Source organism: Triturus cristatus, chromosome 4_2 (genome assembly GCF_964204655.1).
Source record: "Triturus cristatus chromosome 4_2, aTriCri1.1, whole genome shotgun sequence".
In the NCBI taxonomy this organism is placed as follows: domain Eukaryota; kingdom Metazoa; phylum Chordata; class Amphibia; order Caudata; family Salamandridae; genus Triturus; species Triturus cristatus.
In genome coordinates this window covers 678,788,994-678,806,890 of record NC_140586.1, presented here as the reverse complement: position 1 = coordinate 678,806,890, position 17,897 = coordinate 678,788,994, and the positions used below count along the sequence as shown (strand labels likewise).

General features: G+C 45.0%; 1 protein-coding gene across 4 annotated transcripts in view; it reads left to right on the top strand.

Annotated features, from left to right (window-relative positions):
• The window catches only part of MYSM1 (Myb like, SWIRM and MPN domains 1), a 298,882-nt gene that overhangs the window by 145,735 nt on the left and 135,250 nt on the right, over nt 1–17,897 (top strand). For all 4 annotated transcript variants that reach the window (XM_085602494.1, XM_085602497.1, XM_085602495.1 and 1 more), the window contains 3 exons: nt 10,599–10,729; nt 13,688–13,791; nt 14,120–14,197. In XM_085602494.1, coding sequence (XP_085458620.1) covers nt 10,599–10,729; nt 13,688–13,791; nt 14,120–14,197 — 313 coding nt within the window. The remainder of the gene's footprint in view (nt 1–10,598; nt 10,730–13,687; nt 13,792–14,119; nt 14,198–17,897) is intronic.

The window sequence follows — 17,897 nt, the reverse complement described above, 5'->3', positions numbered from 1 at the left end:
GTTGGGTACGTAGAAGGAGAGTCGACTGTTGAGGTAGGCTGGGCCGGTTTTGTGGAGTGCCTTGTGTGCGTGGATCAGGAGTTTGAAGGAGATTCTTCTGTCGACGGGGAGCCAGTGCAGGTTCCTCAGGTGGGGGGTGATGTGGTCGCGGCGCGGGATGTCGAGGATCAGGCGTGCAGAGGCGTTCTGGATTCTTTGCAGTCTGTTGATGAGCTTGGTCGGGTCTCCGGCGTAGAGGGCGTTTCCGTAGTCGAGTCTGCTGCTGACTAGGGCCTGGGTGACTGTTTTCCTCATGTCTGTCGGGATCGATCTGTAGATCTTGCAGAGCATGCGGAGGGTGTTGAAGCAGGTAGAGGAGACTGCGTTGACTTGTTTGGTCATGGTGAGTTTTGAGTCGAGGATGACTCCCAGGTTGCGAGCGTGGTTAGTAGGGGCCGGGGGTGTCCCAAGTGATGCGGGCCACCAGGAGTCGTCCCATGCTGAGGGGTTGGGCCCGAGGATGAGGATCTCCGTCTTGTCTGAGTTTAGCTTAAGTCTGCTTTCCTCCATCTAGTCGGCGACAGCCTTCATTCCCTGGTGGAGGTTGGATTTGGCGGTGAGGGGGTCCTTGGTGAGGGAGAGGATCAGCCGCGTGTCGTCGGCGTAGGAGATTATGTTGAGGTCGTGCTGTCGGGCGATGCGTGCGAGTGGTGCCATGTAGATGTTGAACAGCGTCGGCCTGAGGGAGGACCCCTGTGGCACGCCGCAGATGATCTCGGAGGCCTCGGATCGGAATGGGGGTGAGGCGGACTCTGAGTTCTGCCGGAGAGGAAGGAGGTGGTCCAGTCCAGGGCCTTGTCTGGGATCCCTGCGTCGTGGAGGCGCGTGCGTAGTGTGCGGTGGCAGATGGTGTCGAAGGCGGCGGAGAGGGTCAGGAGGATGAGGGCCGCCGTGTCGTCTGTGGCGGCGATGAGGGCGGTTTCGGTGCTGTGGTTGCTGCGGAATCCTGATTGGAAGGGGTCCAGGATGCTGTTGTCTTTGAGGTGACGGGTGAGCTGGATGTTGACTATCTTCTCGATGACCTTTGCTGGGAACGGAAGCAGGGAGATGGGCCGGAAGTTCTTGAGGTCGCTCGGATCCGCCTTGGGTTTCTTCAGTAGGGCATTGATCTCAGCGTGCTTCCAACTCTCAGGGAAGGTAGCGGTCTCGAAGGAGAGGTTGATGACGTTGCGCAGGTGGGGTGCGATGGAGCTGCCGGCTTTGTTGAAGATGTGGTGTGGAAGAGGGTCAGACGGGGAGCCGGAGTGGATTGTGCCCATGATCTCGATTGTGTCCTCGATGCTAACGTTGGCCCAGGTTGTCGTGTTTGATGGGGTGCATTGGGTCTGGCGTGACGAGGCCTGTAGCGGTCGTCCGGGGGTTGACGCTGTTATGGATGTCGGTGATCTTGCGGCGAAAGAAGGTGGCGAGGGAGTCGCACAGGGCTTGCGATGGTGGAATGTCGTTGGCGCTGGAGCTGGGGTTGGAGAGCTCCTTCACAATGTTGAAGAGCTCCTTGCTGTTGTGTGCGTGGTTGTCGAGGGGGTCTTTGAAGGAGATCCTTTTGGCGGGCCTGATGAGGTGGTGGTGGTTGCGGATGGCGTCTTTGTGGGCGGCACGGCTGTCCGGCGTCTTTTCGCTGTGCCATTTGTTCTCCAATTTATGGCAGGTGCTCTTTGATGCTAGGAGTTCTGGGGTGAACCAGCTGGCTCTCTTGCTGGTGTCTCTGTTGGTTGGCTTTTTCAGCGGGGCTAAGGTGTTGGGGCAGTCGTCCATCCAGCGTCTGAGGGTGCGTGCACCATCGTCGGGGTTGGTCGGTGGGTTGAGTGCGTGGTTTGTCTTTGTTCTTCAGTGACTTTGCCCCAGCAGCAGCGGGGGGTCTGTAGGGTGCAGTGGTGTGCGAGGGGTTTTCTGAAGGTGAAGTGGATGCAGTGGTGGTCTGTCCAGGTGAGTTCGGAGGCGTGGCTGAAGGCGATGTGGGGCTTGAGGAGAAGATGGCATCAAGCGTGTGACCGGCGATGTGGTATTAGTGCATGTTTAGATGCTTCTCATTGACTGATCACAGTCAGCCAGGGCAGGTTATTCAGCCCAAGAAGCGTGTAAACTGCCTTTGCCAGCCCCACTTGAGGTTCCTGAGTGCTCCATATTGAGGTGACAGAATCAAACTGGTTGGGCACTGTACCATGCAAAACCAAAGGGGATGATGGACGGAGTGTTGAACATTGCAAGCACTCACCCCAAGTCAACTGATCTGGGTTTAATCCATCATCATTCTTTAGCTCACTCCGCCACCCCAGTTCAGACATGGTCATATGCAAATCAGTCTGACCCTGTGCCTCATGGGAACAGTCCAGCCTGAACTGCCAAGCCATGTCTTCCCTTGACCGGAAACAAGCAGACTGGGACTGGTTTCGAGTTCATAACTCATCAGCCAGGCTATCTTGAATCCAGTGGCAAAGTGAGAAAGAGACCCGCGTCTGGGCATACCCTGCCAATTTAGGGTGAACAAAGCAAAACCAAAGGGGATGATGGACGGAGTGTTGAACATTGCAAGCACTCATCCCCAGTCAACTGATCTGGGTTTAATCCATCATCATTCTTTAGCTCACTCCGCCACCCCAGTTCAGTACCATGCCATATCCCTATCGTGCCACGCTGCTGGCAGCAGTCATCCACATTAGCAGGTGAGCTGGCGCTGCTCACTTTCCACTTGGGCCTCGAGACATTAGTTGCTGCCTTCCTCCTGTAGCTCTAGAGGCACCCGGGCTGTAGGGGTAGGCTAGCCAACAATTTAACAGAACCAGCTGAGCCAAGTGTGAATTCTGACGCTAAGAGTCCCTGCTCAAGCTGAGCCCTGGGAATAGGTGGCATGTAAATTAACAAAGATCATGTTAGAGCATTATATGGTGTCTTCAAAATTCAGGATAGTGCATTCCTTTAACACAGAAGCGTTTTACCTTAATACAGCAGCTTATTTGGAAATGTATGTATTAAAAGTGACAATTTCTAAACATGCACTGATACACAATCCTGCCACTGGCAATGCTATTAATAAACTAAGGGGAAAGAAAGTCAGGGGTCATGTGTTCCCTATATGTGGACTAAGTTCTTATTATAGCTGGACCAGCTTTTTAGGCTTTTGACTCAAACACAAGGTTTTTGTACAACGCACATCCTGAAGTAGTCTGGCGACGAAGATGTACATTTACAGTTTTCCATACAACAGCGAATACTCCTTCTAAACATTCCTAAGCACAGTCATCTATTCACCTATACAGGAAATGACACTTGGGAAGAGATTTTACCAGGATCGCACAATTTTACTTTGAGAGAATATTGGGATTCAAAACCAGTCTTATGATTTCTCATTTAGTAACATACGTGGTAAATTGCATTTCCTCTATAATAGTAAACAATTATTTAAAGATCGGGTTTTCCTGCATGTTTGGCTGCAAAGCCACAAAATGCGAGTCATTTTTAGTGGTGTTTATACATGGGATTTCTCTGCTTCACAGGGTGGTGATTTTCCTCCTTTAAAGATGCCAAAAAGATAGGTTCAAGCCCGTCGATCTTGTTGGAATCAGCAGCTGTAATTGAGCAAAGGTATTTTTAGGTGGTTGGGGGAGTTAGAGGGCATAGGGTTTCAAACATCTATAGTTTCTGTGCTGCTTAATGCATCAACTTTTAGAAGTGCCTTTTGATTGGGAACAGGACAATGGGTGGTTGTCCACACTTAGGGTGCACTGAAGAAAATGTGTCCTCGCTACTCCTTGCTTCCTTTTCCTCTGGCACTAATGTGTCAGTTCTGCCTACTCATGGTTGGACACCATCTCCTACCGGTGGTTGGGGCAGTAGAAGGTTTGTTTAGGAGGGAGCTGGGTTCTGATATATGGGCCCCAGCCCAGGAATGCATACACCCATTGCCCCGTGTCTTCCTGGAAAAAAAGTAACTAGCTGCGATGTAAGGACTGTGTATATTAGGGTTTGTGGAAGGACTGACCTCTCCTTGAAGATCTATGCACGCAGCGAAAGCTGTGCATAGTAGGGTTTGGCGAGGGCCTGGACTCTCCATGTAATCCTCTATACAAAATGAGGGTTGTGTTTATTAGGGTTTGGGGACATACTAGCCTTTCTGTCAAGACCTCTTTACAGAGCGAACACTGCGAAGTAGGGTGGGGAAGAACTGGCCTCTCCATGATGCCACCTATAGACGATGAAGGCTATGAGTTTGGTTAGGGACTGGCCTGTTCTCAAAGACTTGTTCTGGGCGTAAGTTGTGCATAGTAGGGTTTGGTGTAGGACTAGTATGCCCACAAGTCTGTACAAGTCAAAGGCTTGGTTTAGTTTTGGTAGGGTTTGGTGGGAGACTGCCAGTATGTGGCCATGCCCTGTGCCCACCCCCTGGTGTTTGACTAGCTGTCAAGAATTCCTGTCATACGAGGGGAGGAAAACGGTAACCAGCGAAAACGGACTACATCTCCCAGGATGCTTAGCGGTTGAGAGGTTATGTAAACAGGAGAGCTGTTACATAACTCAAGGGAAACACGCCCTTATGTAAACAGGAGAGCTGTTACATAACTCAAGGGAAACACGCCCTTATGTAAACAGGAGAGCTGTTACATAACTCAAGGGAAACACGCCCTTATGTAAACAGGAGAGCTGTTACATAACTCAAGGAAAACACGCCCTTATGTAAACAGGAGAGCTGTTACATAACTCAAGGAAAACACGCCCTATAAAGGGAGGAACCGGGAGGTACAAGGCTGTCGGATATTGTGTTTACACCGACGTACCTGCTTCGTGAAGAGCAGTGTTCCGGAGTGGTGCTCCAGTAAGGCAAGAACGGAGGTAGGTCGAGTCGTTACTCCCTGGGCCGTGTCTTGCCCCATCGTCACCTGTGAAGGACCCGGAAGCTCTACCGGTCAACCATTGAGCTTCGCTTTTTGACTCGGCTGAGTCCAAGCGCAGTGGCGCTTTTGCTGGTTGGAGTCGTAACTCCCAGCCCGACCAGAGACACAGGGACTGCCAGCTGTAACGCACACCAGGAGGTGTTTGCCGCGTTACAGACTCGGAAGTCCACAGGATCGATCGAGCGGCTGCTCTCGGTTCAGTCTTCTTGCTTGTGATTGGGGTATCGGTGACGCATCACCAGGAGGTGACTCCGCGTCCCGGTGCAGTCTGAGGAAGAGGTTGAGCGGCTGCTCCCTTCAGGTAGAGACCCCGGCTGGGTGTTTCCCTGACTCCTCGATTCTCCCCAACACTCTTCGTGCCCCTCACAGCCTACCGATTGGCATTGTCGGCCATTTCATTTCTGCCCTCTGTTGGCATACGCCGGGATCGGCGTATATGCAGAGGACGGTTAGGACCATCCGTGCTGTGGGCTGGTAACGTACTTAGCCTGGAGGATTCCAGTGACTATAACTTTTGTTTGTTCTTTGTATTTTATTTGCCTTCATTAAAAGAACTAACCCTTCACAAGTGGTTGCGTCCTCATTGTCGTGTCTGTTAAACGATCCTGAGACGTTCAGGGCGTTACACTAGCCCAGTGAACACTCACCCACATTTTTTCTGTAATTCTTTCCCTATCCTGCAGGAGTCCAGGGCCCTGCTGTCTCCCTCAGGACTCCAGTGGAAGTGCAGAGAATGTGCGGACCCCTGCAGGGTTGTTTCAACCCAAAATCCCTTCTTGTTTTCAAATGTGAAACTCCCATCCTCCCCCCACCTCCTGCCGCCACCGCCATGGTCCAGCGGATTAGTGTACCCTCCTATACCTTATTTATTAAACCTTTCAGTACATGGGACAGAGTCCCTGGGTTCTGTAATGGTGGCTGCAACATTTTTCTTGAGGTTGCACCAGCGAATCAGGGCTGAAGCTCCCACACAATGGTTTCACTCCTGCAGGTCAAGATGGCTGACTGGGTAAAAAGACCTCTGTCAATCAGAAGGCTTTATGTTTTTTAATTTGAGCTCCCACAGGAGTCACGCAAGAGCTAGCTTTCCACCAGAGTAGGTGCAATTCTGTTCACCTATTTTTTCTCTATCTTCTAATTTATTTGAGGAAAGGCCATGGATAAAGTGTTTTTTACTTGTTTGTTTAATCCAATTGCCATTTTTAATTCAGAACATTTCCAACTTTTTATGGAATTTTTAGGATAAAGGGAGATGTGGAGTTATTCTAAAACTCCAAGTCAACCACTTGTACATTAAGGAATAGTACAGAATTCCTTGAATAATTGTGTGGCATGCAAAATGTAATGGACATACATTTTTGTGCATACATCTAACCTTGGATTATCAGATAAGAACTCTGAAGGTTCTGATGGATACTTATAACCATAAATTCCTCACTTTGTGAATCTCTCTAGACATCCCACTAGATCTGGAGATTTTTCTCAGCATTGCCCCTGTGCGCCAGCAGGTGCTGTTGTGCAGCTCTGCAGCGGCTTCCTGCTGCCCCAGAAGTGACATCAGAGAAACATATAAGAATCAACCCTGACCGCCGACGTCCTTTCCTTTCTTTCTGTGCCTTCGAACACCGATCCAGGGCATGCTCCTAAACTATTTGCCTCTTCTCTGATTAAATCTTTAGCTACCAAATTGTTCTTCAGTGTACAAGGAAACATGTCCCCACTTAAAGTCACTGCTCTCTAGCCTGTTCTTGCAACAGATTCTCTTCCCATTCAAAGCCCTCTGGTAAGTCCAAGGAAATTAAAAGCAAGAAGTGAAAACGGGATTCCTCTCAACCCGAGAAGTCATGCGGACAGGATGCCAAGGATTCAATCCCCCAATTTATTCAGATGCAACCTGAGTGTCCTGGTCTGGTTGTATCATTGCAGCACATAAAGGTTTTTAGAGTTTTAGAGAAATCATGCTATGCATATTTGGCACCATTCTGACTCCTTCTGGGGCTCCTTTTTGCCTCCCCTTATCCGAGGAGGCCTCCAGTTAGGTTACTAGTGGTGGAGCCGTCCTCCACGCTGTCTACCCAAATTCTGGGCCCAGCACCCAACTTGACTTTGACCCTAGCTCCACAACCCACTCTGGTCTCTATCATACAGACACTGGCCCGATGCCAGAGAGGTACCCAATTAATTTGTCCGGCTCCTAAACTAACCCTACTCAGCCCAACTGAAATTGCATGTTAAACCACAACCGGTCCAGCCTCATTCCAACTCCGACAGAACACTGCCACCTACTGGGAAATCTTCCACAAGTTCCACCTTGTTTGGCTTAGACTCGGACCAAAGTCAACATAATCTTGGTGAGGCAAATGGAGATGATGTGAATTTGTACCTGGATTTACAGGAGGCCAGTGGTCTGGACACCTCCATCGAGATTGAGTTGTGTCCCATTTCCTCCAAGCCACCCCACCAACCAAGCACTCCCCTTTGACCTCACCAGTCCCCCTTGAGTGTTCATGAAAGTGATGGCAGTGGATGTTTTGCTCATTGTGCTTACTTTAACCCAGTAAGGGCCTGCTGTGGGTACTATTAAAGGTTATCTGTCAGCCCTTTTGGCCTTTTTGCTTTTACTGTATCAACTGTACTTGATTAGCTCACTGTTTATGATGCCTTTTCTTAAAGATTTAGGTCATATGTAGTCACCCTAACCTTTTGTGTTGCTGTAGTGGGGCCTTCATTTGTTTTTTCACATTCTTTATTTGCACCCTTTTTGAACCATCCAATGGACAGCTGTTCTTTACGTCTCCTCACTCTTAAAGTCTTTCTCATTGCAATAACTTTAGCTTGTCTCATGAGTGAACTGCAAGCTCTCTCTATTCAACCTCCATACATCACCATTTTCCCAGACTAGCTGGTGTTGTAGACCTTAGCGGTATTTATGTGAAGGTTGTGATTCCCTTTACTGTCGAACAATCTATCACTCTTCTGGCCTTCTATACTCCACCTCACCCCTCTATAGAGGAGGAGAGAATCCATTGTTTGGACCCCAAAAGAGCATTGAGCATTTAGATCGATCATACCAAGGACCATTAGGTTATTGAATATGTGTGGAGCTGTCTGGAGCAAAGAAGGGTAAGTTAGTGCAGAAAACGACCATATTGTGGTAGATAGTCCTCTATAAAGATTTGCTATGCCAAGATGCAGCGACTGGAAGGTCTGAGGGCTCATTCTACCAGACCCAACGCTGGAACCACCACATTGGCACATGAAGGGCCTGTCTTGAACATCTGTCAGGCCACAACATCGGCGTCACTTCACATGTTCATGAAGCACTACTGCCTCGATAGCTAGGTTCGACGGTAGAGGCACTTTGCCCTATCGGTTCTGCAGGACCTTTTTAGTTTTAATTATTCCACAGACCCACCACTGTAGGACTGTTTGGTATCTATTCACAAGGTGAGGAACCTGTGTTTAGAAGTATCCATCAGAAGAACAAGTTACTTACATTTGGTAATGCTCTTTCTGGTGTTTATCTAACCGCAGATTCCTCACCACCTACCTCCCCATCCTGTGGTATGGTCCTTTTTCTATCTTAAAAGGTCCCAGTGTAGGGATCTGCATCCTTTTACAACTTATCATTTGTTAAGGTCCGTGCATGGTGGCGCAAACGTAGTCAGGGAAGAAACTGATGTCAGCACGCTGAGGTGGTGCTTATGTGCGGTTCCGATGTCACTTCCGGGGCGGGACAAAACCGTCACTAATCTATACAATTCCACCTACTGGTGCGTGAGAGCAATGGTGAGAAAAACCTCCAGATCCAGTGTGACGTCTAGGAGTGTTCACTATATGTGGAATTCTTTGGTTAGATAGAGTATCCACCAGAACGAGCATTTCTGAAATTAAGTAACTTGATCTTCAGTTGGAAACAGCTTCTGTGTCATAATTGATGCTGTGGGTGGGCTATATAAATAAATATCATGCAGTGCATGAAAGACCTGAAGGCTTTAACTAATTGGCATATCATACCATTTGCCTTCATGAAGAACCCAGCCTTCTGTATTAAACATTTAATCAAAACTTTATTGGACCTAAATAGTTCATGCATCACAAGCTAATGTGACATATTCCACTTGCTCTGTATTTTGTTCCCCTTCCACCACGTCTCCATGACCAAATATGATGTTCCAATGCATGATTGTGTCTTCATTGCCCAATCAATGAATAATTCAGCATTGCTCTTTAACATATGTTGGCATGTGATCTGAATTCTTTGAAACATTTTGGAGAATAAAGTGGTCACATAGGATCATGAAAAGCTTTAAGTCTAACACCGACCTAGGTACCTTATGAAAGTGGTTTAGACCATGATGAAACATGGAGATAACGACCATCAAAGTGGTGGACAAAGCCCTCATGATAATAGATATTGTAGAACCTGTTCCACTCATTCTTGTTGACTTCTTTGCAATATTCAGTACCATAGAACCACTCAAGGTGCTGTACATCCAGGCACATCGAATGGGCTTAATAGGGACAGTTCTACAGTGGTTCTGATCATACCTAACAAAGAGAGCCCAGATTAGGTCCTCCTTATCTTAATTCATCTCAGTGACATTTGGCATTCCCCAGGGCTCCAACTCTGAATTGCAATATGCATCTTTTACATGCACTTGGAGTCCTTTTGGCACACTTTAACATTAGTATCCACCAATATGGATCAGACACAAAGCTTTACCCTAGTATTCTACTGAATTGCAACATCATACAGCTTACATGCCTTACCTGCATTCAGTATGGATGTCCACAGCCTAATGTAAGCAAACAACGTGAGGAAAGAACACCCAGTCCAGGTATAGCGGGACAAAATTAGCATTGTCAAATCTGCTTAGCATCAGTTATCATTGTTTTAGAGAGGAGAGGCTGTTCCTTCCAGAAGCAGGCTTTAGAATTGCCATAGATGAAGGCAGTGCTCTACGCGCTACCATTCCAGACACCTGTCTGATTCAGCTAATAAGCATCTTCATTGGCTCCCAGTGCTCCACTCCCCAAACCCTTTTCAAGACCAGGTGCATTTATAAAGTGGTCACATTGGCATTCCATCTTACCGGGAAAAACAAATCAGAGGGATGGGTGAAATGCTAGAATTGTTAATCACTCTGGGCTGTATTCCAGTCCTTCATATCTGGCATCCAAAATCCAGGTGTAAGGAGGTCTGCACAAATCCCACAGCTGTACCAGACTAGAAACCATAAAATGCAGGAAGAAAACCAGACTAAATCTTAGCCTGTTACAGCCTTAAGACAGGGAACACACGCTGGACGAAAACCACCAAGCATAGTCTATCCTCTTCTTCAGAAATGAGTTGTGACTTCTCATCACCACTCTTCTGAAGAATGAGCCTGCATCTCTTGTTCCATTACTTTCCCTGTCTCCTCACTGCCTTGACCCTAGCTGCAGACACCTTTCTCACCTTGTCCCTCCACCTGATTGCCCTAGTTTTGTCCCTTCTACAATGGACACACTGATCAATTGAACAATACTTTTTCTTTTATAGACTTTTGAGCTCTATAAATCCATGTTCACATACATTTAATTATTTCAAGTATTTTAAATTTTTAGTTTAGTCATGCTCTTTAGATGCATCTTCAAATGTACTGATCTGTTTTCTTTTTCATTTAGGGAGAAATGCAGACCCAGGTATCTTAATAAAACGTCAGTGCGTCCTGGTTTAAGGAACTGTGGAGATGTGAATTGTATTGGTCGCATACACACATATCTGGAGCTAATAGGTGCAATTAATTTTGGATGCGGTAAGTTGTGGTTATTGTGAGAGTGTAGTATGTTGGTATATTTCGGGATCATCACTGTTTCAATATCCTGAGCAATAATTCTTCCTTTCTGCACACATTTTATCTATAGTTTTTAAGTTCCTCATATTTTTTCATTATTGCTTTCTGTTTCCACCTTGCTGGGGTGTCCTTTCAGAAATCTTCAAATTCTTCTTGACATGACTGTGCTGTCCTAATAATTTACTTTCTTCTCTGTCCTCACTTTGTTAGGGCTGCTTGCAAATTCTATAATTGTCTGAAAGTGTATAGGTAGAACTAACAGTGACTATGCACACTTCACCAGTGGATATAAAGAAAGGAAGATATACAACGTGACCAGTAATAACTCCACTGGGATTGATAATGTTCCTCCCTCTCATTGCCTCCTCTAGCCCTCTCTATTTCTCCTATTGAATCGCCCCTGTGGCTTTTTATTGGTGCCACCAGGGTTGGGTTGTTTTGGGGCTTTGTTTTTGAACTTCAGGGCATTGGAGCCTTTATTATATTTCTGTGTATTTTTCTGTGCCATACAAAGAAACACTTGACTAGTTGAAGGTTCCCTTGCCATCCTGCCTTTGTGTTTCATAGAAATGAATCTAGGGACACATTGGAGAGTCCATAGTCATAGTCCATGGAGGGCAGGCAAAAGAGGCTGGTGGATGGGGATGTGAGCTGGGGCAGCAAGCTGACAACCGAGTTTTGGGGAGTAGGGGAGAAGCTGCGGCGGGCGAGCAAGCTGACAACACAGAGCGTATTGAGCATGGGCAGAATACAGACAACAGAGGGCAGGAAGAAGGGAGTGCGGAAGCACACAACCAATGGACGGAAGACAATAGGGATGGGAAAACAGGCAATGGATGGTGGCCTGGAGGGTTTGGGGAAACACAAGGACAATGCACCTGGGAAAGCAAATAGTCAACCGAGGATGGGCGGTCATGGCTGGGGCGCAAGTGGACAAGGGGGTGGTAGGGAAGCAACAACAGCAAGGAAAGGTTGGCGGGGATGAAGCAAGACTGGCAGGTGAGGGAGGAAATGAAAGAGGAAAACTGAGGTGGGATAAGTACACGAGGGAGACAGCTGGAAAACACGCGCTTTTGTAGAGTTCTTAAACAAAAAGAAAAAGTAACTCCTGAAGAATGAGCAGTTTACAGACACAAGTAAATAGATCCATGCTCCGGGGAGGGGACATACACAAGAAGAGGAAAGAAATCCTAAAGAAGCTGAAGCAAAAGAATCAAGCAAATGAGAGTGACAATGAATCCAACTAATGGTAAGCATTGGGAACGCTCTAAGCCCACTGTAAGCTAATACCATGTCTTGTAACTGATGATGTGTGCGCTTAAGTGAGACCTAAAAACGCGCATGCGTGCCATGGCCAAGTGCTTCTTTACAGATGATGTTTATGGTTCCAGGATGGACAATTATTGCTTATGGAAATGTTTGTGATACATTGTGTTACCAAATGCAGCGCAATCTATTTAATGTACTTGTAATGCTTGTCATTTGCTGTTAGTACTGTGATTACATTTTCCTTTTTTCAGATGTAAGGATAAGGCTCTCATTTTGTGGGTGTATAAGCTCTTTTGGTACTTGCACTGCATAGTAAAACAGATGTTACCCAAGTAGTTAAACTGTGTTAATGTAACAGTAGTGGCACGTCTCAGCAGAGCTCCTTTATACCCCAGTAGGCCTCAGTAGGTGACATGCATATCCACTCCCACAACAAACTAAAAGCCACTGCCTCTTCTCCTTTATGTTGGCTGATGAGATGGAAATGGCTTCGGTGTCATGCTCTGGCCTTTGAAGAGGCAGTTCCAATCTATACTTTTCGTGCTGCTCTCAGTCTGCAAACTCAGGGGTGCACCAGGAGAGTATTGAGACAAACCCTCTAAGGCCAGTGACGAGATGACAATCTAGAAATAGCATACATTGCACCACTAGACACTAAAATTTGCGCAAACAGGAGCAACTTGATAATTTTTAAAGCATTTAAATGCATTCTTTCTTCACTGAGTATCGCAGAAGTGTAAAATTTAAATTATTTGGAAAAATTCTCAATTTACATTCAGAATGTTGCTTAACTGCGTTGAGGTGGCATAATGAAGCATAAAAGGGAGGCAGCTGGATAAAACGAGCACTCATTGAGTGCTTCAAGAAAAGGAAAAAAAACAAGTTCCCGAAATGCAAGCACTTCTGGAAGAGTAGGAGGAGCTATTCAGAAAGGTGGACAAGAGACTTTGCTCCATGGTAGGGTCAAATACATGCTGGACAGGGTAAAACAAATAGAGCTCCGAATAGAAAGCAAGCAACTGCGAATGACAAAACTCAAAGCAAATGGTAAGCATTGGGTGGAATGCATTCCTAGGTAAAGCTTCAGATGTCCCCAATATGTCTTTACAGCCAAACAGCTTCGACCCAAAGAAGACAATTCTACCCCTCAGCAGCCTGCTGTACTGTGCATGGTCGTTAGGTGGTCTCGTGTTTTTATGTACATTTTCTCAATTCTGGGTCACTTGACATTGTTCAAAATGGCAGGGCTCGGAGAGCCTAGAAATTTCGTCCATGCAGATTGATACTCCTGTTCCCTCTATCTTCTTTAATAGAATTTATTTGATGGTAAGGTTTATGCCATGTGACTGATTCCTCATAAGAATGTGAAGTAACGAGCATAAAAAGAATAGTATTCAAAAGATAACTTGCACCTAAATGTGAGGTGAAGAGACTGCATACTGTTGCCAATTGACCCTGTGCCAATTGATCCAGCGCTAATAACATGAATGTGGGATAAGCAAGAACAAAGACCACCTTTTACCATATCACTGTGTTGGGACAGTGGGGACTTTTAAAGTTGCCTAATGAAGATAATTATAGGCAGAGCCCTTTATTAGTTGATGTGCATTATTAGGTTTAATTCAATGTTTCTCTCCTGCATTTCTGCAGATCAGTGTATATATAACCGGCCAAGACCTGTGGAAAGAACAAGATCCAAAGATGGAGAAGATGGAATAGACGCTTATCAATTGGCTCAGCGTTTGCAGTCTATGGTTGGTAGTCCCCAAAAAAGCTGCATCATAATTCTGGTTTGAAAAATGGCATGATATTTGTTTTGTTTTTTTAGGCAGTTGGAGCATACAATGCTTCCCTAGCTAAGAAAAAATCAAGTAGAGACTTTTACATACCACGCCATAGTCTGTATATTTTACAAAACTATATAATTTTAAAGAATAAATAAATTGTTAATATTTAGATTTGTTGTATTACTGAAAATGGTAGCTAATATCTTTCCTAAAGGTTTTTGCCTGCTAGATATTGTGAATATTATACCTTTGTTTGGAGGAAACCTTATGAGATTTTTTATCTGAATTTTTGTAGCGTACCAGGAGACGGCGAGTGCGTGATTCAGTGGGAAACTGGTGTGATGCAAAAGAACTTGAAGGTCAGACATATGAGGTAACTATTTTCTCTTACCAAATTAATAAATCTATCCGATGCACTAAGAGGCATGGCATAGCATAAACAATACAGGAGACTATAAGTTTGAAATATGCATTGCATCTCATAGCATACTTAAAACCATGATGTCCTGTTCTACTTGTGGTAGGATTTGCAAGTGTTTCCTCTCTTGTATTTGTATGCAACAGTGTGAGCTGACATTGGAAAACAACTATTTTCTGTTAATGTAGCCTGTGGTGACCAAGAACGTTTTTATTAGCTATTCTTTCCAAGAGACTGCGTGATCATCTGGGTCTGGTGGCTTAATGGACTAATGCATCTACTGTAGAGGCCTGTGTTCAACTTCATGGTCACAGGTTCAAATCCCTGTGGGTACACTCGGCCTTTCATCCTTCTGAGGTCGATAAAATGAGTTCCATTGAGTTGGGTAAAAATAAACATCTGTTATGCCGTGCCAGTATACCCCTGGGTGAACGCACGCTTTACAAATACAGTTTATGTTATTACCATTATTCTTTAATTTAGGTGTAGGAATTGCAATCTTATTCCTGTGAACTGTCCTGCATATTAATTTGGATTCAGATGCATTTCAAGGTATGACAGCCGGTGTTAACAAGAGGTCTTTTAAAGATGATTAGAATGCCTAAATAAAACATAGATGTTAAATAATATTAACCGGTTCTGATGATCTCTGTGGTGAAACCATTAGCCAGTGTAGAGTTTTTAAAGAAGCTTGAATTGCCTGATAAAGTAAACTGTGAAGTATAATAGTTTAAGTGAGCCGTAAGCATGCATAGTGAAGGAATCTGCAAATCTTGCACAGTCTGGATTTTATTTACTGTGTTCCGCATACTAAACTGCATTATATCTCTACCACTACTCGCTGATACTAATAGTCTTCCAAGTGAGTACCAATATGTCCAAACTATTCTTCTTGAATTCTGATGCATTCGTTTATAGGTGCAATGGTTGCTGTGACGTACTGCACAGTAGTGTGCATACTCACATCTCATACATCTATGCAGTGAGAAAACAATCAATCCAATTGTTTGTGTCCTCATGTTGTTGCACTTATGGATCAAGTAAAATCAGGTGTTTGTGTACACTGTTTAGAATACTTGACTGCAATGACACTGCATTTGTTGAGAAGACTAAAACTATATTGCTTCAAAATAAGCCTCTGGCTGTTTAACTCCTAGCATTCTCTCCACTTCTGCCTGAATCATCATCAGACCTCAAACTGGTGTGTAGATTATATGAGAAAGCTTTACAAAGAGGGGTGCGCTCTACAAACCATTATGTGCTATTTCACAACAAAATCACTTCAGATGGAGGACCTTTCGAATGCTGGACCCTCTTCCCTGATTGCATCACTCTCCCTCCTCCCCACTCACCCCCCCTCCAGAGCATACGCTCGAAGGGGGTGACATGCTTGCTTCTACAGCTTAACTGAAAGCATTTGTGAGCAAGGTAATTGGAACTGGTACACCTGCATGTGCGTTAGATGCCGCCAGCTTAAAATCTAATAGCTGGTTCTGCTTCCAGACTAAAGGAACTCTGCAAGAAGATTCAAAATCCAAGCGTAAAGTTCCTTCATAGTTTAACATGTTATAAAAAATATTTTTTATGGCTAATGCATTATAAGCATTCTCATAATTTGTCATCATGTATGAGTAACCAATGTATTACTAACAAACTTGCAGTTTAAATGATCAAGTCACTTCAGTGATACAACGAATACTATAGCATCTGTTCTTGGCTTGTAATTGCATCTATATAGCTCTTACTACCCCTGACAAGGCGTCAAAGCGCTTTTTCGGCGAGTAGCACGCTACTCCGGAACCCATAAAGGATTAGTGGTGAATTAGTATAGTGAAATATGAACGCAATTTGAGTGGTGGAATTAGTCAGTTATTTGGATTGAAAAGGATAGCGGAGGGATAGAAGAGGGGAAAAAAGGTTTGCATTTATATAGTGCTTGTTACCCCTCATGGGGTGTTAAAGCCTTTCTTTCAGCGATTAGCACGCTACTCCAGAACCCATAAAGGATTAGTGGTGAATTAGTGTAGTGAAATATGAAAGTAATTTGAGTGGTGGATGTTAGTCAGTTGTTTGGATTGAGAAGGGTTGCGGAGGGATAGAAGAGGGACAATGGTTTGCATATATATTTATATATGTAGTGCTGTAGATTCACATGCGCCCACCTTCCTCCCCGGATGGCTTTGTAGATCACAGTTTACTGCTTTATTTTATCTTACCTCACACTACTAGCATGGACATCACATTACTGATACTCTAACTCCAGTGTATCTAGTGGAAAGTGAAGTGTGTCTAAAATAGACTCTGTTGCCCTAAGAACAATTATTTATGGGGTAAGGGTACCTGGACTTAATAAACAAAGTGGTGCTATCATTCGGTCACAATGTACCTGGACAGCTATCAACAAAGTGAGATTGACATGTTTCATGCCTTGATTGCCCAAAGGGTCAGTTGGCATTTCATCAGGACCAAAAAATAGTAATTTATCGCCCCCTGAGGGGCATAGGACCTCCTTTCTAGTAAAGGATGGCCAATCAAGATGTACAATACTGCACCTGAATGGTTGCAACACAATGAATCCACCCCAAGGTGAGCAGGAAATTGCCCCTTAAGCGAGGTGGAGGGTCCTGGAGGAACTGCGGGGCCCTTGGTGGGGTCCGGGACGTTGCCGCTAGGCCTACCTACCTTTGATGGTTAATAACTTTCTAAAAGTGGCATTTACAGATTTATAATAAAAAATCTGACTTAGCCATAAGTTTGTATTTTTCATTACAATTCCAAAGATGCCAAACATGAACTGGTTACCTATTCCCATTTTGAAAAATTCTTAAATGCATTGCACCCTTCCCTGTGGGCTTTCCATAGGGGTGACTTGTATGTATTTAAATGGATTTTTGGGCCAGGCAAAGGGTTTATTTTGCCAGGTTGAAACAAGAGTTTAAAAACTGCACACACGCTGCAATAGCATGCCTAAGGCATGTTTAACATGTTACTGAAGTGGGTGGCACAATCAGTGCTGCAGGCCCACCACTAGCATTTAAGTTACAGGCCCTGGACACTTTAGTAGGACATGCAAGCAAACTAAATATGGCAGTGGGGTATAAGCCAGTCTTACAGTGAATTAGGGAGAGAGCAGAAACCTTTTAGCATCGGTTAACAGTGGGAAAGTGTGCAAAGTCCTCAGGCCAACAAAAACAAATTCAGCAAAAATGGAGGAATGAAGGCAAAAAGTCTGGGGATGACCCTGCAGAAAGGGCCAAATTCAACTCTCAGCTACCTTACAAGTCCCAAAACTCAACAAAGAAACATCAATACTTTGCCTTTCAAATTAATCCATTCTGGTGATGTGGATAGCTGCTTTGTTTGGGCCAGGTCTCAGCTTTGACTCGGAGAAACCTACCAAACAGACATTTCTGAAAACTAGGAATGCAGGTTATTTCAATCCCACTATGCTTCCTTAGCATAATACCCTCTTCCCTCCAAATATAACACTGTGGCTAAAATTGAATTTTTTCCCATTTTTGTGAAGGAAAGTTTTGAAACCAACAGGGATCAACAAATTCCCACCACCAGACATTTATGATAAAAACGGCACCCCACTTATGTGGGTGGAGCTGGTACATCCTTGGGGGCCAACTACCCGTCCTCTTACCTCCAT